The sequence below is a fragment of the Haematobia irritans genome, chromosome 5, assembly GCF_050003625.1.
Source record: "Haematobia irritans isolate KBUSLIRL chromosome 5, ASM5000362v1, whole genome shotgun sequence".
Taxonomy (NCBI): domain Eukaryota; kingdom Metazoa; phylum Arthropoda; class Insecta; order Diptera; family Muscidae; genus Haematobia; species Haematobia irritans.
The window spans coordinates 155,075,085-155,100,956 of record NC_134401.1 but is presented as its reverse complement, the minus strand read 5'-3'; the positions used below and the strand labels follow the sequence as shown (position 1 = coordinate 155,100,956).

The window sequence follows — 25,872 nt, the reverse complement described above, 5'->3', positions numbered from 1 at the left end:
ATCCCCTTCAGCTGTTTTAATAACAACGTACTCAGTGTTGATAAAGTTGTAACTCTTTGTGAAAAAAGTACTGTAGTACCGCTGTGACACATTTGGTACCTTTTGTACTTTTTTCAGTAAAAAAAAACCTAAAACCTCATACACATTACATTTTCAAAATCCACTTTAGATTTCATCTGTCATTTGCCTATAAAGTTGAGTGGTACTCCCGCAACACATTTGGTACCTTTATCAACCTTCTTCAAACTTATGAGTTAAAATATGGAAACCAATACGTTTGTCTCAAAATCAGGTCTGTGGGATGGAGTTGCTCGATTCCAACTCCAGTAAAATCCTTAGAATTCGTTTCTTATATGTCGTTCACATATGCATAAAATGACCGTATATAAAAACATATTTATTCTAAAACTTCGTCGATTTCGTTTATATGAAATTCTGTTATTTTGTGGAGAAGTAATGGCTTACACCGTAATTAGGACATATTGCTTATGTTCACACATCCTAAATTTACCATTTCAAAATTGTTCGAAAAATTTTGGAATATATTTTAAAAAATTACATTATTTCCGTTTCTATTGTATCAAAAAATTGTATTGTTTGGAAGAAACGGAACATTAGATATTTGCAATTAAAGTGTTTTGTTTACTATTTTTCATGTTAGCCTGATACCGAAACAGACAATTAACGTCCAAATGCATTATATCTAATTTTACAATTATTAATCGAGCTTTACGAACAAATTTAGATTAAGGAACTTGATTAATGGAGTCATTGAAACTCCTTATGGAGAAAACATCAAGGAATTTTCCTCTTACTTGTAGTTATTGGAAAGGGTGATGTACAGTGGGAGTAAAGATGATTCAATTTGTAAGATGAAAATTCCTAGATGTTGTCTCCATAAGGAGTTAGCATAAAGGGACCAAAATTGAGTTATTTATCCCAGCCAGATCTATACTAAAGGCTGCGGAAAGGTTCATTCGCCCGAACCGAAACATGTACAGTCTAGGCGTGTATAGATTTGTATCTGGCGTTTTCTTTTCAATGACTCTATTAATCAAATTCCTTAATCTAAATTTGTCCATAAAGCTCGATTAATAATTGTAAAATTAGATGTGTTTTGTTTACTTTAAACGAAGTTTCTTTAATGCGCTTTGTGTGTGTATTACACACTGGTTTACATTTGCTAGACTGTATGCGTTACTTGTGTGCTGATGACTAGTGTGGTGACTTAAATAAATAGTGTGGTGACTTATAAAAGAAATGTTCCGTGGTTTGATTTTTCGTCCGGGCAAAACGCACAATTTAAAAACTTTTTAAATTTGCTTTTAATGAACATCGGAAAATGCTCTTCTAGAGATGGGCTTCATAAAAAGTACTTTTGTGATTTTATACTATGTTTTAGGCAGTTTTAAATTTAAAAATGCAAAAAACATATCAGGAATAAATAAAATATTCGACAAATAGTCAAAATATATTCGAAAAGTGTGCCGATTGATTTCTCGGCTAACGGAAAAATTGCCATAAAAATGGACCAGACGTGACTTTGTGATAGAAAACGAAAAATTAAGAAAACATTATTTTTTCTTCTTTTTCAAACGAAATCTGAATACTGACAAAATGAATATTTTCTTGCACTCTTGGTTACGCATTTTTTCTGGGATGTAGGAGTGGTAGACAGTAAACAGTGAACCTACTAGGAAGGAAAATTTTTGTTAAATTTAGAAAATTTTAACTAAATTGAATAACAAACGCCGACTACACATCGATATCATAAAAGCAAGAAATATTTTTCAACATATTCAAAAACAAGTTTTAGATGTAATTAATATTTTTAATATTTAAGAGAGTTTCGTAGCTTAAAGGAAAAAAATGGCGTTCAAAATTGCGAAAATGTCTCTAGCGCTATACGATGTTCACGATGCGCGCATTTATGATAAAATTTACAAATTAAAAAAAAAATCTCAACTATTGTGTGAAAAATTTTTTTACCCTTTTTATACCCTAAACCACATAGTGGTCAGGGTATAATAAGTTTGATCGGCCAAAAAATGTGCCTACCAGAAATATTGATTTTAGACCCCATAAAATATATACCGATCGACTCAGAATCACCTCCTGAGTCGATCTAGCGCTTGGTGTCCGTCCGTCCGTCCGTCTGTCCATGTATTTGTTGTTCACAGGATTCCGGTCTCAATTATTAACCGATTTTGATGAAATTTGGTACAGGGAGTTTTTTGGGCACAAGGACGAATGCTATTGAATTTAAATCGGATCAAATTTAGATATAGCTCCCATATATATGTATCACCCGATTTCGACAAATGGGGTCACGTTGCGCGTTTTTTTCAAACGGATCGTCACCAAATTTGGCAAAAGCTAATCTTTTCCATCGCCCTTCAAGTCTGCAAAATTTAATCCAAATCGGTTCAGATTTAGATATAGCTCTCATATACATGTATCGCCCGATTTTCCAAAATTTGGCCACAAAACCTTTATTTATCTACCGATCTTACTCAAAGTTGGCTAAATATAATCTTCTATAGCACTAACTATATGTGCAAAAAATCATCGAAATCGGTTCAGATTTAGCTATAGCTCCCATATATATGTACCGCCCGATTTTTCTAAATTTGGCCATAAAACCCTTATTTATCAACCGATCTTACCCAAATTTGGCTAAATGTTGTCTTCTATAGCACTAACTATATGTGCAAAAAATCATCGAAATCGGTTCAGATTTAGATATAGCTCCCATATATATGTATAGCCCGATTTTCCCAAATTTGGCCATAGCTCCCTTATTTGAGTAACATTGGTTAATATATAAGAGTACTATGGCCAAATTTGGGAAAATGGAGCGATGCATATATATGGAAGCTATATCTAAATCTGAACCAATTTGCATAATATTTTGCGGGTTTGATTAATACCACAAAAGGTTACCTTGTGCAAGATTTGAGTAAGATCGGTTAAGAAATGAGGCCTGTATGGTCAAACATAAGGTTATTAGGGGCGATTTTTTCAAAATCGGGTGATACATATATGGGAGCTATATCTACATCTGAACCGATTTCGATGAAATTTTGCACATATAGTTAGTACTATAGAGGACTGGATCTAGCCAACTTTTAGTAAGATCGGTTAATAAATAAGGGTTCTATGGCCAAATTTGGGATAATCGGGCCGTACATATATATGGGAGCTATAGCTAAATCTGAACCGATTTCGATGATTTTTGCACATATAGTTAGTGCTATACTTTGAGTAAGATCGGTTGATAAATAAATGTTTTGTGGCCAAATTTGGGAAAATCGGGCGATACATATATATGAGAGCTGTATCTAAATCTGAACCGATTTGGATGAAATTTTGCAGACTTGAAGGGCGATGAAAAAGATTAGCTTTTGCCAAATTTGGTGACGATCCGTTTGAAAAAAACCTCAACGTGACCCCATTTGTCGAAATCGGGCGATACATATATATGGGAGCTATATCTAAATTTGATCCGATTTCTTCCAAATTCAATAGCGTTCGTCCTTGTCCCCAAAAAACTCCATGTACCAAATTTCATCAAAATCGGTTAATAATTGCGACCGGAATCCTGTGAAAAACAAATACATGGACAGACGGACGGACGGACGGACACCAATCACTAGATCGACTCAGGAGGTGATTCTGAGTCGATCGGTATATATTTTATGGGGTCTAAAATCAATATTTCTGGTAGGCACATTTTTTGTCAGATCAATCTTATTATACCCTGACCACTATGTGGTTTAGGGTATAAAAAGAGTTAAATTGGCTTTGGTGACCCAGAGTGTTCACTTTTTTTGAGTGTATAAGGAAAATAATATTAGCCAGAAAATTACAAAATTTTTTTTTTTGAGATTGTATTTCGATGCCCTCATTCCAGAGTACGCTAAGTTGCATGTTTTGATGGAGTTCGCTTTTTTTATTCGGATTGATGTGAATAGCATCCTGTCAAAAGTTCTAATTTATTGGACATTTCTATCAAAAGTTATGGTTAATATTGTACTTAGCCTCTGACTAAAGTTTAAAAAATGTTCAATGCAAAAATGGCAAAAAGCTTTGTTCGGTCTATAGTGATCTAAGTCATTTTTAGCCATGTTCTATTATCACTATTTTGAGTTCGTACATACCAAAAAAAAAAAAAAAAATTATAAAAAATATGATTTTATGACTGAAAATAAAGGAATTTCTATCTTATACTTCATTCACATTAGGCTCGAAATCTATTAAAAGTTGATTTGAAATCCCTTATTTATAAGGCAAATGAAAGTTGAAATCTAGTTAAAGTGGATTTTGGAAGTGTAATGTGAATGAGGTATTAAACGGGTTTTGAGAAATTTCAAAAAACAAAACTTTGAACTTGTTTCCTGTAAAAATCACTTTTTAGAATTAGCGTACTTTGGAATGTAGACATCGATTTATTAAATTGTTTTTCTATCCTGTAAAAAAAATCAACGTTACAAATATAATATCCGCGATAAGAAATTTAATCTAAAATTCCATTTGCGATATTTTTTTATGTGCACGCCGATGTGCTAACAATTTTGTCAAGGTGTTTTTTTTTTAATAATCAAAACGAATTTTCTTTCCATTTCCATGACTTTAAACCGTAAATCACGTTTTATTTTCGAAAAGTACTTTTCCATCGCTGATTTAGTACTATTTCAACTATGCTATTTATCATCCCTGAATGTGCTACTCTGAAAATATTTCTCATTCAGTGAGATAATAAGAGAATGCAGGAGAATACTGGAGAGAGCCAGCAAGTTAAGATTTTCATTAAAAACATTCACAATAGGGAAAAAGAGTATATATTTGGTTATTGTTGTTGTTGTTTGCGAAAGGGGGTGGTTGTGGTCGGTTTGGTATGTATTGTGGTTGGTTCTCTCTGTGCACTTTCATATGATTTTCAAATGTGGGCATTGGGAGTTTGCTGATCTTTGCCGGTGAAGACACAACGTTTGTTAAATTACCACACGGGCAGCAGCTAACTAGCACCTCTAGTAGCGGGCATTATTCTCGTCAAATACAGTTTTTTTTAGTTTTAGATTCGCGTACGGCGGAAGCAAGAGATAAATAAAACTCATCAATAACAACAAGAAAAATAAATACGTAAATAAAAATTTTGGGGTGAAAAAAAAAAACAAAAAAATTAAAATTCATAAAAATAAACAAAAGACCAAAAAGGAAAATAAAAATAAGCAAAAAAACAACGCCGGTGAAATAATAGAAAAAAAATATATAAAAATTAAATTGAGAATATTCTGCTGAATAATATTGTGCTCATGGGTAAATAAATTGTTTTAAATTTATAATTGATGCATTTATTAAATTTTATATATTAAATTGTAAATTGTATATTTATATGAATATGTGTACGAGTGTTTACATCAAATAGCAAAGTGGTATAGAAAAAATAATTTATAATTTTTAAAAGATAAAATACCAAGTGTTTTTTTCATGCCGTCTGAAATCATAATGCAGTCATTTAATGTCGCTAATTATCTTTGAATTTCAATTGCATCCCAGAGTTGCAGTGTAAAACAAAGTTCCTCTAGTGAATAGTGTCTAGCTAAAAAATAAAGAAAATAATTTTAAAACGGAAGTTGATTAACGATTTTTTTTTTGCAATAAATGAAACTAATAAAATGTGGAAAATAATATGCTGTGTTTCGGTGAATAGAAAAAGTATCTGTAAGATACAAATAATAATAATCAATTCTATATTTATTAAAATAAAATAAAGTTTTATTATAAATAATATTTGATATATTTCTCTGCGTATGTGACCACGTTCATAAGAAAGAAAAAAATAAATAAATAAATTGAATAATAATAATAATAAATATTAAAAAAATCAATTATAATGAAATATTCTGATAACATTATTAATTTTAATATATTACAAATTTTTATTTGTATTATTATATCTTGAATATGAATCAAATTTATTGGATCAAAATTATTTATAAAAAGAGAGACCAAGTTAAAAAAGTTACAAAAACAATAAATATTAAAAAAAAATTAAAAATTGGAAAAAAGAAAAGAAACTAAAAAATCATTCTTTAATGAAAAACAAAAAACAAAAAAAATAATAATAAAAAACTAAAATTAATGAAAATAACCAATCGAATGAGTGTATAAACAAATCGATTTCAAAAAAAAAATCCCACAAAAAGCAATAAATATAAAATAATTTTAAAATTTAAGAAAATAAATGTAAAAATTAATTTTTTTTTAATGCCAAGAAAAATTAGAAAAAGGTTTTTTAAAATTTAAGAAAATAAATTTTAACATGTATATACGGCCGTAAGTTCGGCCAGGACGAATCTTATGTACCCTCCACCATGGATTAGGTAGAAACTTCTACTACAGACTGTCATCCACAATCGAATTACTTGGGATGCGGTAACACTTCCCGATGGCAAGGTATCTTAAAACTTCGTAACACCGTCTTCTCAAAAAAAGGCCGACTAAGTACGTATATAATTCAGTTTGACAAAATTCTCTATAGAATTAAAATTTTAACAAAATTTTCTATATCAATAAAATTTTGACAAAATTTTCTATAGAAATAACATTTTGACAAAATTTTCTACAGAAATAAAATTTTGACAAAAATTTTCTATAGAAATAAATTTTTGACAAAATTTTCTATAGAAATAAAATTTTGACAGAATTTTCTAAAGAAATAAAATTTTAACAAAATTTTCTATATCAATAAAATTTTGACAAAATTTTCTATAGAAATAACATTTTGACAAAATTTCCAATAGAAATAAAATCTTGAAAACATTTTGTATAATAATAAAATATTGACAAAATTTTCTATAGAAATAAAATTTTGGTAGATTATTTTTGGGGATCGGCTATATATAACTATAGACCGATATGGACCAATTTTGGCAATGTTGTTAGCGGCCATATACTAACGCAATGTATCAAATTTCACCACGTACTAAAATTAAACCGGATCGGATGAATTTTGCTCCTCCCAGATCTACGGAGGTCAAATCTGGCGATCGGTTTCAATGGGGGTTATATGGTATGTACCAATTTTTGCATGGTTGTTAGATACCATATACACCACGTACCAAATTTCAACCGGATCAGTTGAATTTTGCTCTTCCAAGGGGCTTCGGAGGTCAAATCTGGGGATCTGTTTATATGGGACCTATATGTAATTATAGACCGATATGGACCAATTCCTGCATGGTTGTTAGAGACCATAATCTAACACCACGTACCAAATTTTAAACGAATCGGATGAATTTTGCTCATCCATGAAGCTACGCAGGTCAAATATGGGGATTGATTTATATGGGGGCTATATATAATTATGGACCGATGTGGACCAATTTTTACATTGTTGTTAGAGACCATATACTAACACTATGTACCAAATTTCAGCCGGATCGGATGAAATTTGCTTCTCTTAGAGGCTCTGCAAGCCAAACCAGGGGATCGATTTATATGGGGGCTATATATAATTATGGACCGATATGGACCAATTTTTGTCTGGTTGTTAGAGACCATATACTAACACCGTGTACCAAATTGCAACCGGATCGGATGAATTTTGCTCCTCCAAGAGGCTCCGCAAGCCAAATTTAGGGGTCCGTTTATATGGGGGCTATTCGTAAAAGTGGACCGATATGGCCCATTTGCAATACCATCCGACCTACATCAATAACAACTACTTGTGCCAAGTTTCAAGTCGATAGCTTGTTTCGTTCGGAAGTTAGCGTGATTTCAACAGACGGACGGACGGACATGCTCAGATCGACTCAGAATTTCACCACGACCCAGAATATATATACTTTATGGGGTCTTAGAGCAATATTTCGATGTGTTACAAACGGAATAACAAAGTTAATATCTCCCCATACTATAGTGGAAGGTATAAAAATAATAATAAAACTAAAATTACAGAAAATAACCAATCGCATGAGAGTATAAACAAATCGATTTCTACAAAATCCAAAAAAAAGCAATAAATATAAAATAATTTTAAAATTTAAGAAAATAAATTTAAAAATTAAAAGTTTTTTTTTTAAATGCCAAGAAAAATTAGAAAAACGTTATTTAAAATTTAAGAAAATAAATTTTAAAAATTAAAAATTTTTCAAAACCCCAAGAAAAATTATAAAAACGCTCAGAGGAAAAAATTTCGATAATAAAAATAATCAATATAAATTGGAAAACTGCTAAATTCGCCAAAAAAAAGTTTAAAGAACAAATTAAACAGTTATACAAATTAAAACAGTTATTTATTTAACCAATCTATCGAGAATATAAAGAAATTGATTTTTAAAAAATCCTACAACAATAAATATTGGAAAAAACAAACAAAATAATAAATATAAATTGGAAAACTGATAAATTCGCCAAAAAAAAAAGTTTAAAGAACAACTTAAACAGTTATACAAATTAAAACAGTTATTTATTTAACCAATCTATCGGGAATATAAACAAAAATCCTACAACAATAAATATTGGAAAAAAATTTTAACTACAAACAAAATAACAAATAAAAACTTAAAAAGAAAAGGAAAATAAAATACAAATGTTAATAATTGCTTAAATTTAAGAAAGAAAAAAAGAAAAAAAATAAAAACGAAATTTCTTAATTAGAAAACAAATATTGGTTATGTAAAAAAAAAATAAATTACAACCATAAAAATTAATAAATAAAAATGTTGAAAAACGAATTTCTTAGTTAAGTAATGCTGGTGATATTTCTGAGGGTTTCAAAGCTTCTCTAAGTGGTTTCACTGCAATGTGGAACGCCGTTCGGACTCGGCTATAAAAAGGAGGTCCCTTGTCATTGAGCTTAACATGGAATCGGGCAGCACTCACTGATAAGAGAGAAGTTCACCAATGTGGTATCACAATGGACTGAATAGTCTAAGTGAGCCTGATACATCGGGCTGCTACCTAACCTAACCTAACATTAAATTACAACCATAAAAAAATTAATTAAATAAAAATTCGGAAACTGATAAATTCGCAACAAATTGAAAAATTGAAAAAAAAAAAAACAAATTATACAATATTTTATAATTAAAAAAAAATTAAAAATTTATAAATTTTAGCTAAACAATTCAGTGTATAAACAAACAAATTAATTTCTCAAAAATCCCCTTGTCTAAATATAATCAAATTATATTTCTAAGTGAAATATTCCATATAATTATTTCCATGAAATCAAAGTTCAATTTCAATTGAGCTAAAGGAATATTAAAAACAAAACAAAAATTAATAAAAATAATTATATATTTATTGTATATAGCTTATATGAGTGATGGTGATGTCTATGAGTTCTTCATATTATTTATGACCTGCAACAACAGTTTTTTGTTCTAAAATAAATTTTCTTGCAATTTCAAAAATTGCATTTGTTTGCGCAATGGTATTTAAATATAAAACCCTTGACATTGGTTATGAAATCTGAGTATCAAAATGAAACTAACCTTGGGTACGTATATGTTGTAATTGTTTTTTCCTGGAATTCGAAAAGAAAAAAAATTAAAAAACACCAAATTTTAAGACAAATAATTGAAAATGTTTGTTAGTAATATGTACACGGAGAAAAAAGGTGACACTAATTTAGTATTTTAGATTTTGTGCTTCACTTGTACGAAAGTGCCAAGTTGCCGAATTTGGTTTTCTCCGATTTGAAGCCATTCCAAATTGAGCACTTTATGAACAAACAAATTGATCAAGTTTAGCTCCCAATAAAAAAAATTGGAAGTACTTCTAAAGGCATAAAAATGTCCGATCGAACCAAAATTGGTCCAAAAAATTATTAATTTTTAAATTTGGTCCGATGGTCGGACCAAATGGAATTTCGTTGATTTTGGTCCATTTATGTCAAATCGGTATTTTTTCAAAATTTTCTATAGAAATAAAATTTCGACAAAATTTTCTATAGAAATAAAATTTCACAAAATTTTTTATAGAAATAAAATTTTGTCAAAATTTTCCATGGAAATAAAATTTTGACAAAATGTTCAATAGAAATAAAATTTTGACAAAATTTTCGATAGAAATAAAATTTTAACAAAATTTTCTTTAGAAATAAAATTTTGAAAAAAATGTCTATAGAAATAAAATTTCGACAAAATTTTCTATAGAAATAAAATTTTGACAAAATGTTCTATAGAAATAAAATTTTGACAAAATTTTCTTTAGAAATAAAATTTTGAAAAAATTTTCTATAGAAATAAAATTTCGACAAAATTTTCTATAGAAATAAAATTTTGACAAAAGTTTCTATAGAAATAAAATTTTGACAAAATTTTCTGTAGAAATACAATTTTGACAAAATGTTCTCTATTAATAAAATTTTAACAAAATTTTCTGATGAAATAAAATTTTTGACTCAATTTTCTATAGAAATAAAATTTTTGACACAATTTTCTATATTTTCTATAATTTTTTGTAGGAATAAAATTTTGACAAAATTTGCTATAGAAATAAAATTTCGACAAAATTTTGTACAGAAATAAACTGTAAAAAAAATTTTGTATAGATACAAAATTATGAAAAAATTTTGTATAGAAAGAAAAATTTGTAAAAATTTTGTATAGAAATAAATGTTTGAAAAAATTTTTATAGAAATAAAATTTTGTCAAAATTTTCTATAGAAATAAAATTTTGACGACAATTTCTATATAAGTAAAATTGTGACAATTTTATCTATGGAAACATTTTTTTTTAGAAATAAAATTTTGAAAAAAAATTTTTACAGAAATAAAATTTTGACAAAATTTTCTATAGAAACAAAATTTCTACAAATTTTCTGTAGAAATAAAATTTAAAAAAATTTCTATATTAATAAAATTTTAACAACATTTTCTATATTAATAAAATTTTAATAAAATTAAACAAAATTTTCTGATGAAATAAAATTTTTGACAAAAATTTCTAAAAAAAAAAATAAAATTTTAACAAAATTTTCTATATAAATAATTAGAAATAAAATTTTGACAAAATTTTCTATCGAAGTAAAATTTTGGAAATTTTTTAAATGATATTAATTTAATTTAGAAAAATGGTCCGCTGGTACGAATTTTGGTCCAATTTTGGAAAAATGTTGGTCAAAAATAAAAATTTATTGTGGCAACGCTGCTAAAGACTGTATTGAAGCATGCACGCAAAAAATTTCTATAGAAATAAAATTTTGACAAAATTTTCTATAGAAATAAAATTTTGACAAAATTTTCTATAGAAATAAAATTTTTACAAAATTTTCCATGGAAATAAAATTTTGACAAAAATTTCCATAGAAATAAAATTTTGACAAATTTTGACGATAGAAATAAAATTTTGACAAAATGTTCTCTATTAATAAAATTTTAACAATTTTCTGATGAAATAATATTTTTGACACAATTTTCTAGAAATAAAATTTCGACAAAATTTTCTGTAGGAATAAAATTTTGACAAAATTTTCTATAGAAATAAATTTTAACAAAATTTTGTACAGAAATATACTGTAAAAAAATTTATATAGATACAAAATTATGAAAAAATGTTGTATAGAAAAAAAATTGTAAAAATTTTATATAGAAATAAATGTTTTTAATTTAATTTTAATTTTTTATAGAAATAAAATTTTGTCATAATTTTCTATAGAAATAAAATTTTGACGACAATTTCTATATAATTAAAATTGTGACAATTTTTTCTTGGAAAAAAAAATTTTTTAGATATAAAATTTTGAAAAAAAAATTTTTTTAGAAATAAAATTTTTACAAAATTTTCTATAGAAACAAAATTTCGAAAAATTTTCTATAGAAATAAAATTTTAAAAAATTTTTCTATATTAATAAAATTTTAACAACATTTTCTATATTAATAAAATTTTAACAAAATTTTCTATAGAAACAAAATTTCGAAAAATTTTCTATAGAAATAAAATTTTAAAAAATTTTTCTATATTAATAAAATTTTAACAACATTTTCTATATTAATAAAATTTTAACAAAATTTTCTATATTCCCGTGTAAAAATCGGTGGATCTGATCATATCTAATAATATCAAAGTATATATAATTACATCTGTTCAGATATGGTTGTGGATATAAATAGATCTACGGAGATATGTTATATATAGTGTTCTATATGATTAGATCTGATTCACGATCTCATTATATATATTGTTATATCTAATTGTATCAGTCATATCTGGTAAGATCTAATTGTATATCTTCATATATGACATCATATCTAATTATATATACTATATATAGCTCCATATCTAATTATATGTATCGCATTAAGTCATGAACCAGTACTGCTATACGGATAAAAAAAATATGTGTATGTTTGGGTGTAAAATTAATATGTTTGTTACGAGAATGTTAACGTGATATATATTGTTACAATTAAATATGTTTGGTCACAAATCACAACTAGTGGTGAACATAATCAAACAATCTTTATATGTTGTGACAGTTCGAATAAACCTTTTTCAATATCATTTTAAAAATTCAAAATTTCTTACGTTCAGACACAACTGTCTGTTTGTTTTCAAAAATATCATCACATAACAATCACCATTAGCAACGGTTGTTGTTATTAAATTTAAAACAAAATGTTGGTATCAAATATTGGATAATGCGAGTTTGATATTTTTATGTTTTATTCATATAAAAATTTAATGTATTCTCATTTTTCGACGAAGATCAAGGAGTATGAGAAGTGATGAGGTAAGTTTATCGTTTGGGTCCTATTTTTATATATTTAATATTTTCCCTTTCTAGTTGCACGAAAAGATTAAGGAGACCGAGTGATGATTTGTAGCCACGCCATTTTCGAATTTGCGATAGAATGTAGTATTATCCAAGTCAAAAAGATAAAATAATGATTTGGAGATGGTTTGCATCATGAAACGGATATATTATTCATGTATGGTATTAGGGACTTCGAACAAACGATTCCTTATAGCGTTGGTTTGAATTATTGGGCACGAGAAGCAATTATTGGTAAGTATATGTATTATTTGTATTTATTTCAGTCTTCTGTATTTTTATGTTATATTTTTCAGAGTTTCATTCCGAGTAGCCAAAGAGAGGAGCTGGGAGACTAATGTAAAAAAATGTGTGAAGAGAGCAATGCCACAATGCCTTGGACAATTTAAACGCCAGAAACGCCGTAGAAACGTAGTGGCTATGTATATATATTTTTAATTGAATTCTTAAGGTAGAATTACATGCCATGCGTTCAATGCCTACAATGCGTCCGATGATTGAAGAGTTGAAATTTCTCTTTGAAATCAAAAGCTCGAATAGTCTGCCGCAAATAAAAATATCAACCCTTCCATCAACGCACGGATTGACGCATGGTATGTAATTCAACCTTTATACTTTTACTCCTAGGCGTAGATATAACGTAAATAGGTTTGAGCCAACTTGCTGTATTAAATACACTTTCATTATAAAACCTAAAATAAATAAAATAATTTCAGTAATATTGGAAATTTATAGATAAAATTATATATAATTAGATATATTAACATCTAATTATAACAAATTAGATGTAATTAGATGTGGGCCAAATTTGAGATCTGGTCAGATCTAATTCCTTTAGAATTAGATCTGATCAGATATTACCATTTTTCGGATCTGACCAGATCTGCCTACATATACTATCATATCTAATCAGATATGGCAGGAGATCTAATAATATCTGGCCAGATCCACCAATTTTTACACGGGTTAATAAAATTAAACAAAATTTTCTGATGAAATAAAATTTTTGACAAAAATTTCTAAAAAAAATAAAATTTTAACAAAATTTTCTATACAAATAAATAGAAATAAAATTTTGACAAAATTTTCTATCGAAGTAAAATTTTGGAATTTTTTTAAATAATATTAATTTAATTTAGAAAAATGGTCCGCTGGTACGAATTTTGGTCCAATTTTGGAAAAATGTTGGTCCAAAAAAAAAATGTATTGTGGCCACGCTGCTAAAGACTGTATTGAAGCATGCACGCAAAAAAAAATTTTCAGATTCAATCACAAAATTAACTAATCCAATTAATATTTTAATTGAAATGTCTTCAATCACGAATGTGATAGTATCAATCACAGTTTTAATTGAGCATCAAAAAAATACTTGATTAAAAGATTAATTGATTTCATTAGCAAATTTCAATTAATTTTTTAATTGATTCAATTAAATTTTTAATTGATTTCAATTAATTTTTTAATTAAAAACGAAACAATTTGTAATCGTTATACTATATTTCAATCACTTCATAAAACTATTTTTAATCCTTTTTAGTTTGATTCAAAAATTTATAGTTTCAAAAAATTGTAATTAAGAATTTTAAAAATATATCCTTAAGTTTTTAACTGTCTTTTTCTTCAGATTTTTAATAAAAAGTTAATTGTATCAATTAACTGTTTAATTGAAAATTTAAAAAATGTCAATCATTGACTTAATGTTTTTAATTTTATTAAAAGATTAATAGTATCAATTAATTTTTTTATTGAAAAATGTTTCAACTTCAATCAACTTTTTAATTGGGAATATTTTGGTGATATTTTTTTTTCTGTGTGGGTAGACAAAATTTCGACAACAGATCATGGACATTCCGAAAGGACACAGCATTATCACACTAAGCTTAGGTCTACCAAGAATGACGTAAAGATGAGATTCCTCGCTTCATTGCCACCGCACAATGAACACCTTGGATCTCAATCTTTTTTACAGGATCTTAATCCGTTGGACTTTTCCATCCGGGGCATTTTAGAGAGTAAGGTTAGGTGTAAAACATACCAATGTGTCGATCACCTCACGGGGAATAGGCTAAAAATACCGCAACATCCCTTCCGTGCAGCATTTTATGGTTTTATTGACAATTTCAGCGCTTTGCTGTGCATTACGTATCAGCAACACTGATTCGTTCATGATCACTCCAAACATATTTCGAAAGCAAAATTTTATTTTTGGACTATGGACATTAAATATTTGTTGTCGCAAAAATTTTGTTTTCTCTTAATTATAGATAATGTAATCGTACCACAGTTATTTTGCAGATGCCTATAAAAAACGTGTGCAATATTACATTGAGAGTTAAATTCTGTTTATTTTTTTTCTCCAACGAGATATGTACGAGTGTATTAGATAATATTTATGAAATTCAATTTATTTGGATTAATGCAATATGAGTATTAAAATAAATTAAATTAAATCAAAACTTTTTGAATTTTAGACTTTTGTTATAGAGGTCTATTTATGCCATCACATTTTATTTGAATTGCTATGACTGCTTATAATATATTCTCTCATTATTATGTGTTTGACACAATTTTCTCATACATAAAATTTTCTATATATAAAATAAAGCATCCCCCACTCCTTGTTAGACACCATAGTTTCAACTGTCTTAAATGTCATATTTAGGGCACTGCAATATTCGTGCAGCACCTTTTGTGTTATTTTACCTCAAATGATATTCGCAACTATATTCATGTATTCACTCAATGATTAATTCGGCAATCATAAAAATCTAATTTATTCCATTCTTATAGCAAATGTCTGCAACAATTCATTCATTTATGCATTTTCATTGTTAGACAATTTACCATCTTTATGAAGAGAATCTCAGACTCGTTGTTATCGCGTCATCATTGGGAGCAATACAAGAATAAAAATGAATTACAAGGGAACTTTATATTAGGTATACAGATTTTATATTGATATAAATTTTTTAAGCGATATTTAAACAATGACACATATTACATTTTATAGAAAAATTTATATTCTTACGACCCCATATACGAGAAAGTTTTAGTTAACTTTAATCGTACTTTTCGCGTATAAATTCCTTCGATTAACTGTCAATAAATTATTTGGACATTAGCCTATATATATCCTTCGATCTATTTTTGGAATAATTGATGTTTATGTGTGATGGAAATTTGGCCAATGTTAATCACGCCACGTCTGAAAAGAAAATTATTTATGGATATTTTTTCTTTTCAAAATTCATATTGAAAGTGTCAATGATTTGCCAAAAAACAAATCTCCATATGTCAAAAGAAACATCATTGCAATTTATACAATATTAGTATTAAAAAGTTTAATAATGTATTTGGTTCCAAAATTATATGTCATGTTTTATGTTATCCGTGGGATAATCTTTTTTATACGAAGAAAAATAGGAAAATGCAAAAACAAAAAAATAGCTCTCATCAGTTAGCTAAACCGTTTATTGGGAAAAATTTATATATACACGGACGAAAAAGACTGTTTTTCATATGTTTGGGTGTAAAAATGTGTGTGTGGAACTAAAATTTTTTAACACAATATTTTTAAGTGCAAACATATAATGTTCATAAACTAGCATAACATGTTGGGACATATATGTTAATATATGTTAGAACATATTATGTATGGGACATAAAATGTTTGTAAATATAATATGCTTAGATGCAAACATATATTCATTTTGAAATATCCTATAAACATATATGTGTTTAGAAAGAGAGACCTGAAAGTATGCTGCAAGTAAAATAATGGAAGTAACCAATTGGCGCCTTAAAAATATATCCACACAAAGAAAATTTCATTAATTTTTTTTACTACCAGAGTATGCCCTAAGGTGAAACATAATATGTTTGAACAATACAAACAATATTTTGTTTAGACCAATCCTGAAAATATATATGCAAAATATGTTTGGGGTATATGTTACAGCAGCGATTTTTTGAGGGTGTAGACGCATTTTATTTTAAGAGTACAGGCACCTGAAACGATTTTAATCGACAATATTTTGTTTATGTGTGACCATATTTTGGTTACTGTTTCAAATGACAAACCTACCCAAATTTTAGAATCCTTTCATTTTTTCTCGATATGACCATCTTCACTATATCTCTGATTTGATCAAACAGAGAGTTACAAACCTCACGAATATAGTGTGCCGGTAGTTTGGTTCATTCCCGTGCAATGTTTAAGCCTAAGACCTGATATTTGTGTTCTTCGTGCGGTAACAGTGAGCCGTACTTTGAGAATTACCTCGGATATCCGATCGTAGGCTCAACGACAACGTTAACATAAATTTTAAATGTAACTTTAAACTATATGTTAACATTTCCCTCCCACTGAACATAGCTATGTTAACATTAACAGTGCGTTAACAGAGGTCTGTTAAATATTAAATAAAGTTAATTTTAACAAATAGTGAAAGTTAAATTAGAAAAGCGACCATTGTGAATAAACTATAGAAGCGGCAGTACACCCATATATCAAATTTTAGAGTTCTGTTCACCCATTAGGTTAGGGTAGACATAGTGACAGCCCGTTATTTTTGGCTCACTTACCACAATTGATGAACTTTTCTATTATCAATGAGTGCTGCCCGATTCTATGTCTACCTCAATGGCACGGAACCTCCTAACAATGTTACTTATTGCCAGGGAAATAAAGTTATTCGTAATGGAGTTTAAACGTGATTGCTTTATGTTTGCCTGGAAACCTACAAGTGGTTATAGGTTAATTTGGGCATAGTGGCATCGCGATATTTCAGGCTCACTTGGACAATTCAATCCATTGTGATACCAATGTGGTGAACTTCTCTTCTATCACTGAGTACTTCCCGTTCCATGGTCAGAAAAGACACCTCCTTTTTATAGCCGAGTTCGGTCGAGGCTGCGATTGAACCCATAACATTTATATACAGGACTCGGCTATAAAAAGGAGGTCCCTTGTCATTGAGCTTAACATGGAATCGGGCAGCAATCAGTGATAAGAGAGAAGTTCACCAATGTGGTATCACAATGGACTGAATAGTCTAAGTGAGCCTGATACATCGGGCTGCCACCTAACCTAACCTAACCTATACAGGGCAGGTATTCTAACCAAGGCACCACAGGGGATCCCATTGTAGTGTTCTCTAACATATATCTGTAAATCCGCGAAAAGTGTTATCTGGCAAAATTGACTGCTTACCAACACTACATACGAGGGTGGTTCGGAAACTTCTTAGCCTATCAATGAAAGAGAATAGTTACTTTTTCAAAAATATTTTTATTTTTCAATATAATCTCCTGAAACTTCAATACTCTTAGTCCAATGCTTTTCTAGCAATTCTAGCCCTTGAAGAAAATAGTTTTCCTCAAGGTCTTCAAAATAGTGGTTTACAATTGTAATTGCATCTTCATTTGAGGTAAAACGCTTGACAGCAAGGAATTTTTGTAGATTTGGGAACAAGTAAAAGTCACTGGGAGCTAAATCAGGAGAATAAGGTGGGTGGTCAAGCAACTCGTACTTTAATTCGTTGATTTTAGCCATTGTTAAAACACTCCTGTGCGCTGGTGCGTTGTCTTGATGAAAAATTATTTTTTTGTGTTGCAAGCCAGAACGTTTTTCTCGAATTTGTACATTTAATTGATCCAAAAGGTTGCAATAGTACTCTGAATTTATTGTTTTACCCTTTTGCAGATAGTCAATAAATAAAGTCCCAAAAAAAAAACCGTTGCCATAACCTTACCAGCCGATTGAATTGTTTTTGCCTTCTTTGGGGCACTTCCTCCAGCTTCAGTCCATTGTTTGGATTGTTCTTTTGTCTCTGGAGTATAGTGGTGGATCCATATCTCATCTCTCAGTTATGAAACGACGCTTAAAATCCATTTTATTTCGCTTAAAACGATCCAAACAAGCTTGAGAAATTTTCATTCTTATGCATTTTTGATCGACCGTTAAAAAATGCGGCACCCATTTTGCAGAAAGATTTTTCATCTGTAGTTCTTCATGCAAATGTAAATGGACTCAAATGCCCATGATATTAGCAATTTCACGCACTTTTATTCGTCGATCATTTAATACCATATCATGCGCTTTGGCAACAATTTCTGTTGTTATTGCTGTTTTTGGACGTCCACTACGTGGTTCATCTTCAATGCTTGTACGACCACGTTTAAATTCATCAACCCAATTTTTTACTGTTGCATATGATGGAGCACTTTCACCTAACACATTCACCATATCATTATGAATGCGGCAATTCTGTTTATTGACGAATCCACTGAGGTGAAAATGTGCCTCATCACTGAAGATTATTTTCTTCGAAAATTGATCATCCACTGTTGCCATATCTTGGAACCATTCTGCCCATTCACGACGTCCATGGTTCAAATTGAGTAAGTCTGAAATAGAGAAATGTCAAATAAAATTCGGAAAAAAACTTGGCATTTGGTTCACATCCAACATCGGCCCTTGAAATTTAACCACCCTTTAGTTTGTGAGATAGAGCGTCTTTTGTGAAGCAACTTTTGTTATTGTGAAAAAATGGAAAAAAAATGAATTTCGTGTTTTAATAAAATACTGTTTTCTGAAGGGAAAAAATACGGTGGAAGCAAAAACTTGGCTTTATAATGAGTTTCCGGACTCTGCCCCAGAGAAATCAACAATAATTGATTGGTATGAAAAATTCAAGCGTGGTGAAATGAGCACGGAGGACGGTGAACGTAGTGGACGCCCGAAAGATTTGGTTACCGACGAAAACATCAAAAAATTCCACAAAATGATTTTGAATGACCGTACATTGAAGTCGATCGAGATAGCAGAGGCCTTAAAGATATCAAAGGAACGTGTTGGTCATATCATTCATCAATATTTGGATATGCGGAAGCTCTGTGCAAAATGGGTGCTGCGCGAGCTCACATTTGACCAAAAACAACAACGTGTTGATGATTCTGAGCGGTGTTTGCAGCTGTTAACTCGTAATACACCCGAGTTTTTCCGTCGATATGTGACAATGGATGAAACATGGCTCCATCACTACACTCCTGAGTCCAATCGACAGTCGGCTGAGTGGACAGCGACCGGTGAACCGTCTCCGAAGCGTGGAAAGACTCAAAAGTACGCTGGCAAAGTAATGGCCTCTGTTTTTTGGGATGCGCATAGAATAATTTTTATCGATTATCTTGAGAAGGGAAAAACCATCAACATTGATTATTATATGGCGTTATTGGAGCGTTTGAAGGTCGAAATCGCGGCAAAACGGCCCCATATGAAGAAGAAAAAAGTGTTGTTCCACCAAGACAACGCACCGTGCCACAAGTCATTGAGAACGATGACAAAAATTCATGAATTGGGCTTCGAATTGCTTCCCCACCCACCGTATTCTCCAGATCTGGCCCCAGCGACTTTTTCATGTTCTCAGACCTCAAACGGATGCTCGCAGGGAAAAAATTTGGCTGCAATGAAGAGGTGATCGCCGAAACTGAGGCCTATTTTGAGACAAAACCGAAGGAGTACTACCAAAATGGTATCAAAAAATTGGATGTTCGTTATAATCGTTGTATCGCTCTTGAAGACATGTGTTTTTCTTTGTTAGACCAGGGTTATCAGCCAACCTGTTAGAAGGTATATTTCTCCCTCTACATGCTTACGTTAACCACCAATCATACAGATTTCTTCTGTTCACCTATCAACAGTGTTCTTTAGCAGACTTCTGTTGATTCTTCAACTGTGTTAAAACCTCTTTACAACACTAAAAATTGACTTTATAGTAGATGACACTGTTTGTGAATTTTTATTCTAATAGGCCGTGAAATATAATCTGAGAATCTGATGGTATCCCCACTTCATTTACACAGCTCTGAAGAGTGATATTTTTAGCAACACTTATTTAAACAGCTGACACAAGTTACATGTTTTTTTCCACTGTGAAAAATCTTTAGTTGGGTCTATAATTTAGCCATGACTCGTCTTATAAACGAGCAATGTTTGGAAGTTATGAATAAATGAATGAATTGTGAATGGGCTCTTGGAAAATTCTCCGAAGATCCATTTTTCTATCGAAAAATTGTGTTCAGCGACGAAACTCAGTTATGGCTCAATGCGTACAAGCGTATAAGCCCAATTGTCGATTTTGGAGTGAAGATCAGCCGGAAGCATTGCAAAAGATACCAATGCATCCAGTATTTTTGTTTTTTTTTTTGGAAAAAATTTCAATGGTTCGTAAAAAATCACACTTTATTATCGAACCACCATTGTTATTTAACATATTCCACGAAACCACCAACATGATTTTTTTACAGATTTCTGTTTAAACATAAACATTATGTTTCCCATTGCTAGGTTAGGTTAGGTTAAAGTGGCAGCCCGATTAAGATTCAGACTCACTTAGACTATTCAGTCCATTGTGATACCACATTAACTAAAAGTACCTATTACATATGGGCACTTCTAGTTTTAACCGCTGAACCTTCTTGATTATTTTTTATTTTTTTGTTGAACCAACCAGATTGTTCCAAAAACATTAGCAGACTGCTTAAGTTAACGTTTTCCAGATCCGCCAGTAATTTGAAGCTATATGCTTCTAAAAGTTGCTTGCGCTTTACACAAAATGCAGGACACTCACACAAGAGGTGTTTAATTGATTCTTTTTCCTCCGCATCATGACAGCTAATACAATAGTCATTATACTTCGCGCCAATAGTTTTTGCAAAATCGCCTATCAGGCAGCGACCCCTTATAGCAGATATCAGGAGTGATATCTGACGTCTCGAGAACATTAGCATATCTAGTGTGCGGTTTAAGTTGAAATGGGACCATATTTGCTTGGTGTCGTTACAACCCTTGCAATTCTCCCATCGAACATTTGCCATCATAACAGCCTTCTCACGCAGCATGAGCTTGCAGGTAGCTAGGGGCATACCAACAAATTCTAGTTCCCCTGGAATATGTAAGGTAGTCCCTAGCCTTGCCAACTAATCCGCTTCGCAGTTCCCCGGTATGTTCCTATGGACAGGCACCCATATTAGGTGAATATTGTACTGCGCAGCCATCTCATTGAGAGATTTGCGGCAGTCGATGGCCGTTTTCGAGTTGAGGAACACAGAGTCCAAGGATTTTATTGCAGGTTGACTGTCTGAGTATATATTAATGCCCACATTTTTTGGAACATTACTTCTCAGCCAATTCGCCACCTCTCTTATTGCTAATATTTCAGCCTGAAAAACACTACAGTGATTAGGTAATCTTTTCGCTATTCGAAGTTCCAGATCATTAGAATATACTCCGAACCCCACTTGTCCATCCAATTTGGAGCCATCAGTGTAGAAATCTATATATTCTTTATTCCCCGGGGTCTGTGTGCACCACGCCTCACTGTTGGGGATTAGAGTCTCAAACTTTTTGTCGAAAAGTGGACTCGCCAAAGTGTAATCCACTACGTTAGGCACATCTGGCATTATTTTGAGGACAGAACTGTGACCGTAACCTTTTTCCGACCACAGCGATAGTTCGCGCAACCGCACAGCCGTTGTTGCAGTTGACTGTTTGGCCAAAACGTCTAATTGCTAACAGTTCTCTTATTTTTTCAAGCTGTATAAATTCTCAGTGATATTTGTGAACTGACATATTGTGTGCCATAAAATTCTATTCAAATTAAATATAAACAATGACATATGCTAAAATTTTTAATTTATTATCCATTTGTTCGTTACTCTTTTGTTTATATATGTATATTTTATTTTTCTTTTAAAAGAAAATATATTGCGAAAATGTAGAGAAGACAAAACAATATCTAAATATGTCGGCAAGTGAGGATAAAGATTTAAAAATACATCGGTCAAAGAATGTTGTTTTTTTTTTGTTTTGTTTTTTGCAAAGACTACGGCCAAGTGAGAAAACAAAAAGCAATTAACAAAGGGGAATAGAAAACAAAAAAAATCGAAAGTACTGCAATCAATTAAGCATTGAATGGGGAAAATTTCACCTGATGACTGAGTTTCTAAATACCAAGGAACTGTGTGTAGTATTAAATTTAGACTATCTGTATAACCCTATCGAGAGCTTTATTACATGTTTGAATATATTGTTATGCTATTATTTTTTGGTTCTTTATAAAATAAGTGAAATTTTCTAAACTCAAGAAAAAGCAACTATCTTATACCTCTACATAGTTGTTAAGCCATGCAAATTAATCTAATAACCATTGATGCATTGCATTGTTTTATTTTTCCTACTACTCAAAAATTTTTGTAGCACCATTGAAAAAAAAAGTTTAAAAATTCAATATTTCTATGTACATTTTTTCCTTCTCTAATTGCCCACACATTTAACAGTGTGCTAAACTTGTGCGAATAAACAGCAAAAAAAGAAAAACAAACGAATGAAACATTTGAAGTGATGCTTTAACAAATATAAACATACATTAAAAATGATTAGCTACTGTCTAACTATTTTTCAATAGGGTCATCCGCTATGGCGTGATGAATAATTAGATGCCATTTTGATTTTAAATTTAAACAGAATTTTTATAGAGTCTGGTAAATCTTGTAAATTACAGAGTGATGTTCAACTTTGGCACCATATTACACACAGAAAACAGATTGGATGGAAATCTGTTGTACAAACTAAAATTCTACATTCAGAGTTATATATCAGTTCTACCAATCTATTTACTTGGATCACAAGCATTTTTATACCCTCCACCATAGGATGGTGGTATATTAACTTAGTCATTCCGTTTGTAACACATCGAAATATCGCTCTAAGACCCCATAAAGTATATATATTCTGGGTCGTGGTGAAATTCTGAGTCGATCTGAGCATGTCCGTCCGTCCGTCTGTTGAAATCACGCTAACTTCCGAACGAAAAAAACTATCGACTTGAAACTTGACACAAGTAGTTGTTATTGATGTAGGTCGGATGGTATTGCAAATGGGCCATATCGGTCCACCGTTACGTATAGCCCCCATATAAACGGACCCCAAATCTGGTTTGCGATTGCTCTAAGAGAAGTAAATTTCATCTGATTCGGCTGAAATTTGGTATATGGTGTTAGTATATGGTCTCTAACAACCATGCAAAAATTGGTCCATATCGGTCCACTTTTACGTATAGCCCCCATATAAACGGACCCCCAAATTTGGCTTGCGATTGCTCTAAGAGAAGCAAATTTCATCCGATCCGGCTGAAGTTTGGTACATGGTGTTAGTAATGGTCTCTACCAACCGTGCAAAAATTGGTCCACATCGGTTCATAATTGTATATAGCCCCCATATAAACCGATCCCCCGATTTGGCTTTGCGGACCCTCTAAGAGAAGCAAATTTCATCCGATCCGGCTGAAGTTTGGTACATGGTGTTGGTATATGTTCTCTAATGACCATGAAAAAATTGTTCCACATCGGCCCATAATTATATATAGGCCCCATATAAACCAATCCCCAGATGTGACCTCCGGTGCCTTTTGGAGAAGCAAAGTTCATCCGATCTGGTTGAAATTTGGTACGTGGTGGTAGTATATGATATTTAACAACCATGCCAAAAGTGGTCCATATCAGGAGCAAATTTCATCCGAGTGAGTTGAAATTTGTAGATGACAGTCTTTCGCAGAAATTTCTACGCAATCCATGGTGGAGGGTACATAAGATTCGACCTGGCCGAACTTACGGCCGTATATACTTGTTTTAATTGAAATGTCTTCAATCACAGAAATGATAGTATCAATTAAAAAATTTATTGAAAGTGGATTAACAAATTAATTCATCAAATTAAAAAATTAATTGATACTAATAATTTTTGTGCTTGATTTTTTTTTTTTTAATTAAAAAATTTGTTAAATCAATTAAATTTTTAATTTAATATTTTTTAAGGCTTTAATTGGAAATTTTTTTGTGAAAGTTTTTTCTGTGCATGCATGTTCGACCGAACACCAAAAAGTTTTTCAGCGGTGGATTATCCCACCTCAGTAATGCTGGTGACATTTCTGAGGGTTTCAAAGCTTCTCTAAGTGGTTTCACTGCAATGTTGAACGCCGTTCGGACTCGGCTATAAAAAGGAGGTCCCTTGTCATTGAGCTTAACATAGAATCGGGCAGCACTCAGTGTCAAGAGAGAAGTTCACCAATGTGGTATCACAATGGACTGAAAAGTCTAAGTGAGCCTGAAACATCGGGCTGCCACCTAACCTAACCTAAGGTCCCAGTTAGTAGGGGAGATAAAAAGTATAAAATCGACTAATTCGATTTTTTACTTTTATACGACTAATGGGCATTTTCTCAAAAAAACGATATCGACTTTTTGAAATCTCCAAAATCGACTTTTGGATTTTTTGAAATCCGAGTGACCTTGACTTTTTCTTTCGGCTAAAATCGACTTTTGAACAAAATAGTATAATCGACCTATATCGAAAATGGTAGAAAGTCGAATTTGTATTGTAAGAGAAATGTGATGTAGTTCTTTTTATAAAATAAAAATTCCTCAAAAAAGTCGAAGGATGTGACGTCAAAATTCGACTTTTCAATAATCGTAAATGTCGAAAATCGAGTTGTACAAAATTTTGAAAAGTCGAAAAAATTAACCCTATTTTGAAAAGTTGTGTTTAAACTGTAAGGGAAATATGATGGAGCTCTTTTTATTCTAAAAAAGAAAATGAAAATCGGTCCATGTTTTGGTATAGCCCCCATATAGACCGATTTCCCGATTTTGCTTCTTGGGCGTCTAGAAACTATATTTTCTATCCGATTTACCTGAAATTTAAAATCTAAAGGTATTTTAGGAGTAAAAATTGGTGTGTCGAAAATGAGGTGCATCGGTCCAGGTTTTGGTATAGCCCCCATATAAACCGATCTCCTGACTTTATTTCTTGGGCTTCTAGAAACTGTATTTACTATCCGATTTGCCTGAAACTGGAAATGTAGAGGTATTTTGGGACCATAAAGAGGTGTGTCGAAAATGGTACGTATCGGTCCATGTTTTGGTATAGCCCCCATATAAACCGATCTCCTGACTTTATTTCTTGGGCTTCTAGAAACTGTATTTACTATCCGATGTTTTGGTATAGCCCCCATATAAACCGATCTCC

At 30.9% G+C, this 25,872-nt stretch overlaps 1 protein-coding gene across 7 annotated transcripts in view; it reads left to right on the top strand.

The window, feature by feature from the left end:
• LOC142240706 (guanine nucleotide exchange factor DBS) overlaps positions 1-25,872 on the top strand; it is a 381,804-nt gene that overhangs the window by 46,214 nt on the left and 309,718 nt on the right. Inside the window, exons 1-2 of one of the 7 annotated variants that reach the window (XM_075312413.1) lie at positions 4,960-5,319; positions 5,560-5,724. The exons of 4 other annotated variants lie outside the window; for them this stretch is intronic. In XM_075312413.1, coding sequence (XP_075168528.1) covers positions 5,679-5,724 — 46 coding nt within the window. In that variant the 5' untranslated portion in view covers positions 4,960-5,319; positions 5,560-5,678. Of the gene's footprint in view, positions 1-4,959; positions 5,320-5,559; positions 5,725-6,153; positions 6,508-25,872 lie in introns of those variants that run through there. 2 more of the 7 variants (XM_075312415.1, XM_075312416.1) reach the window with 2 other exon arrangements.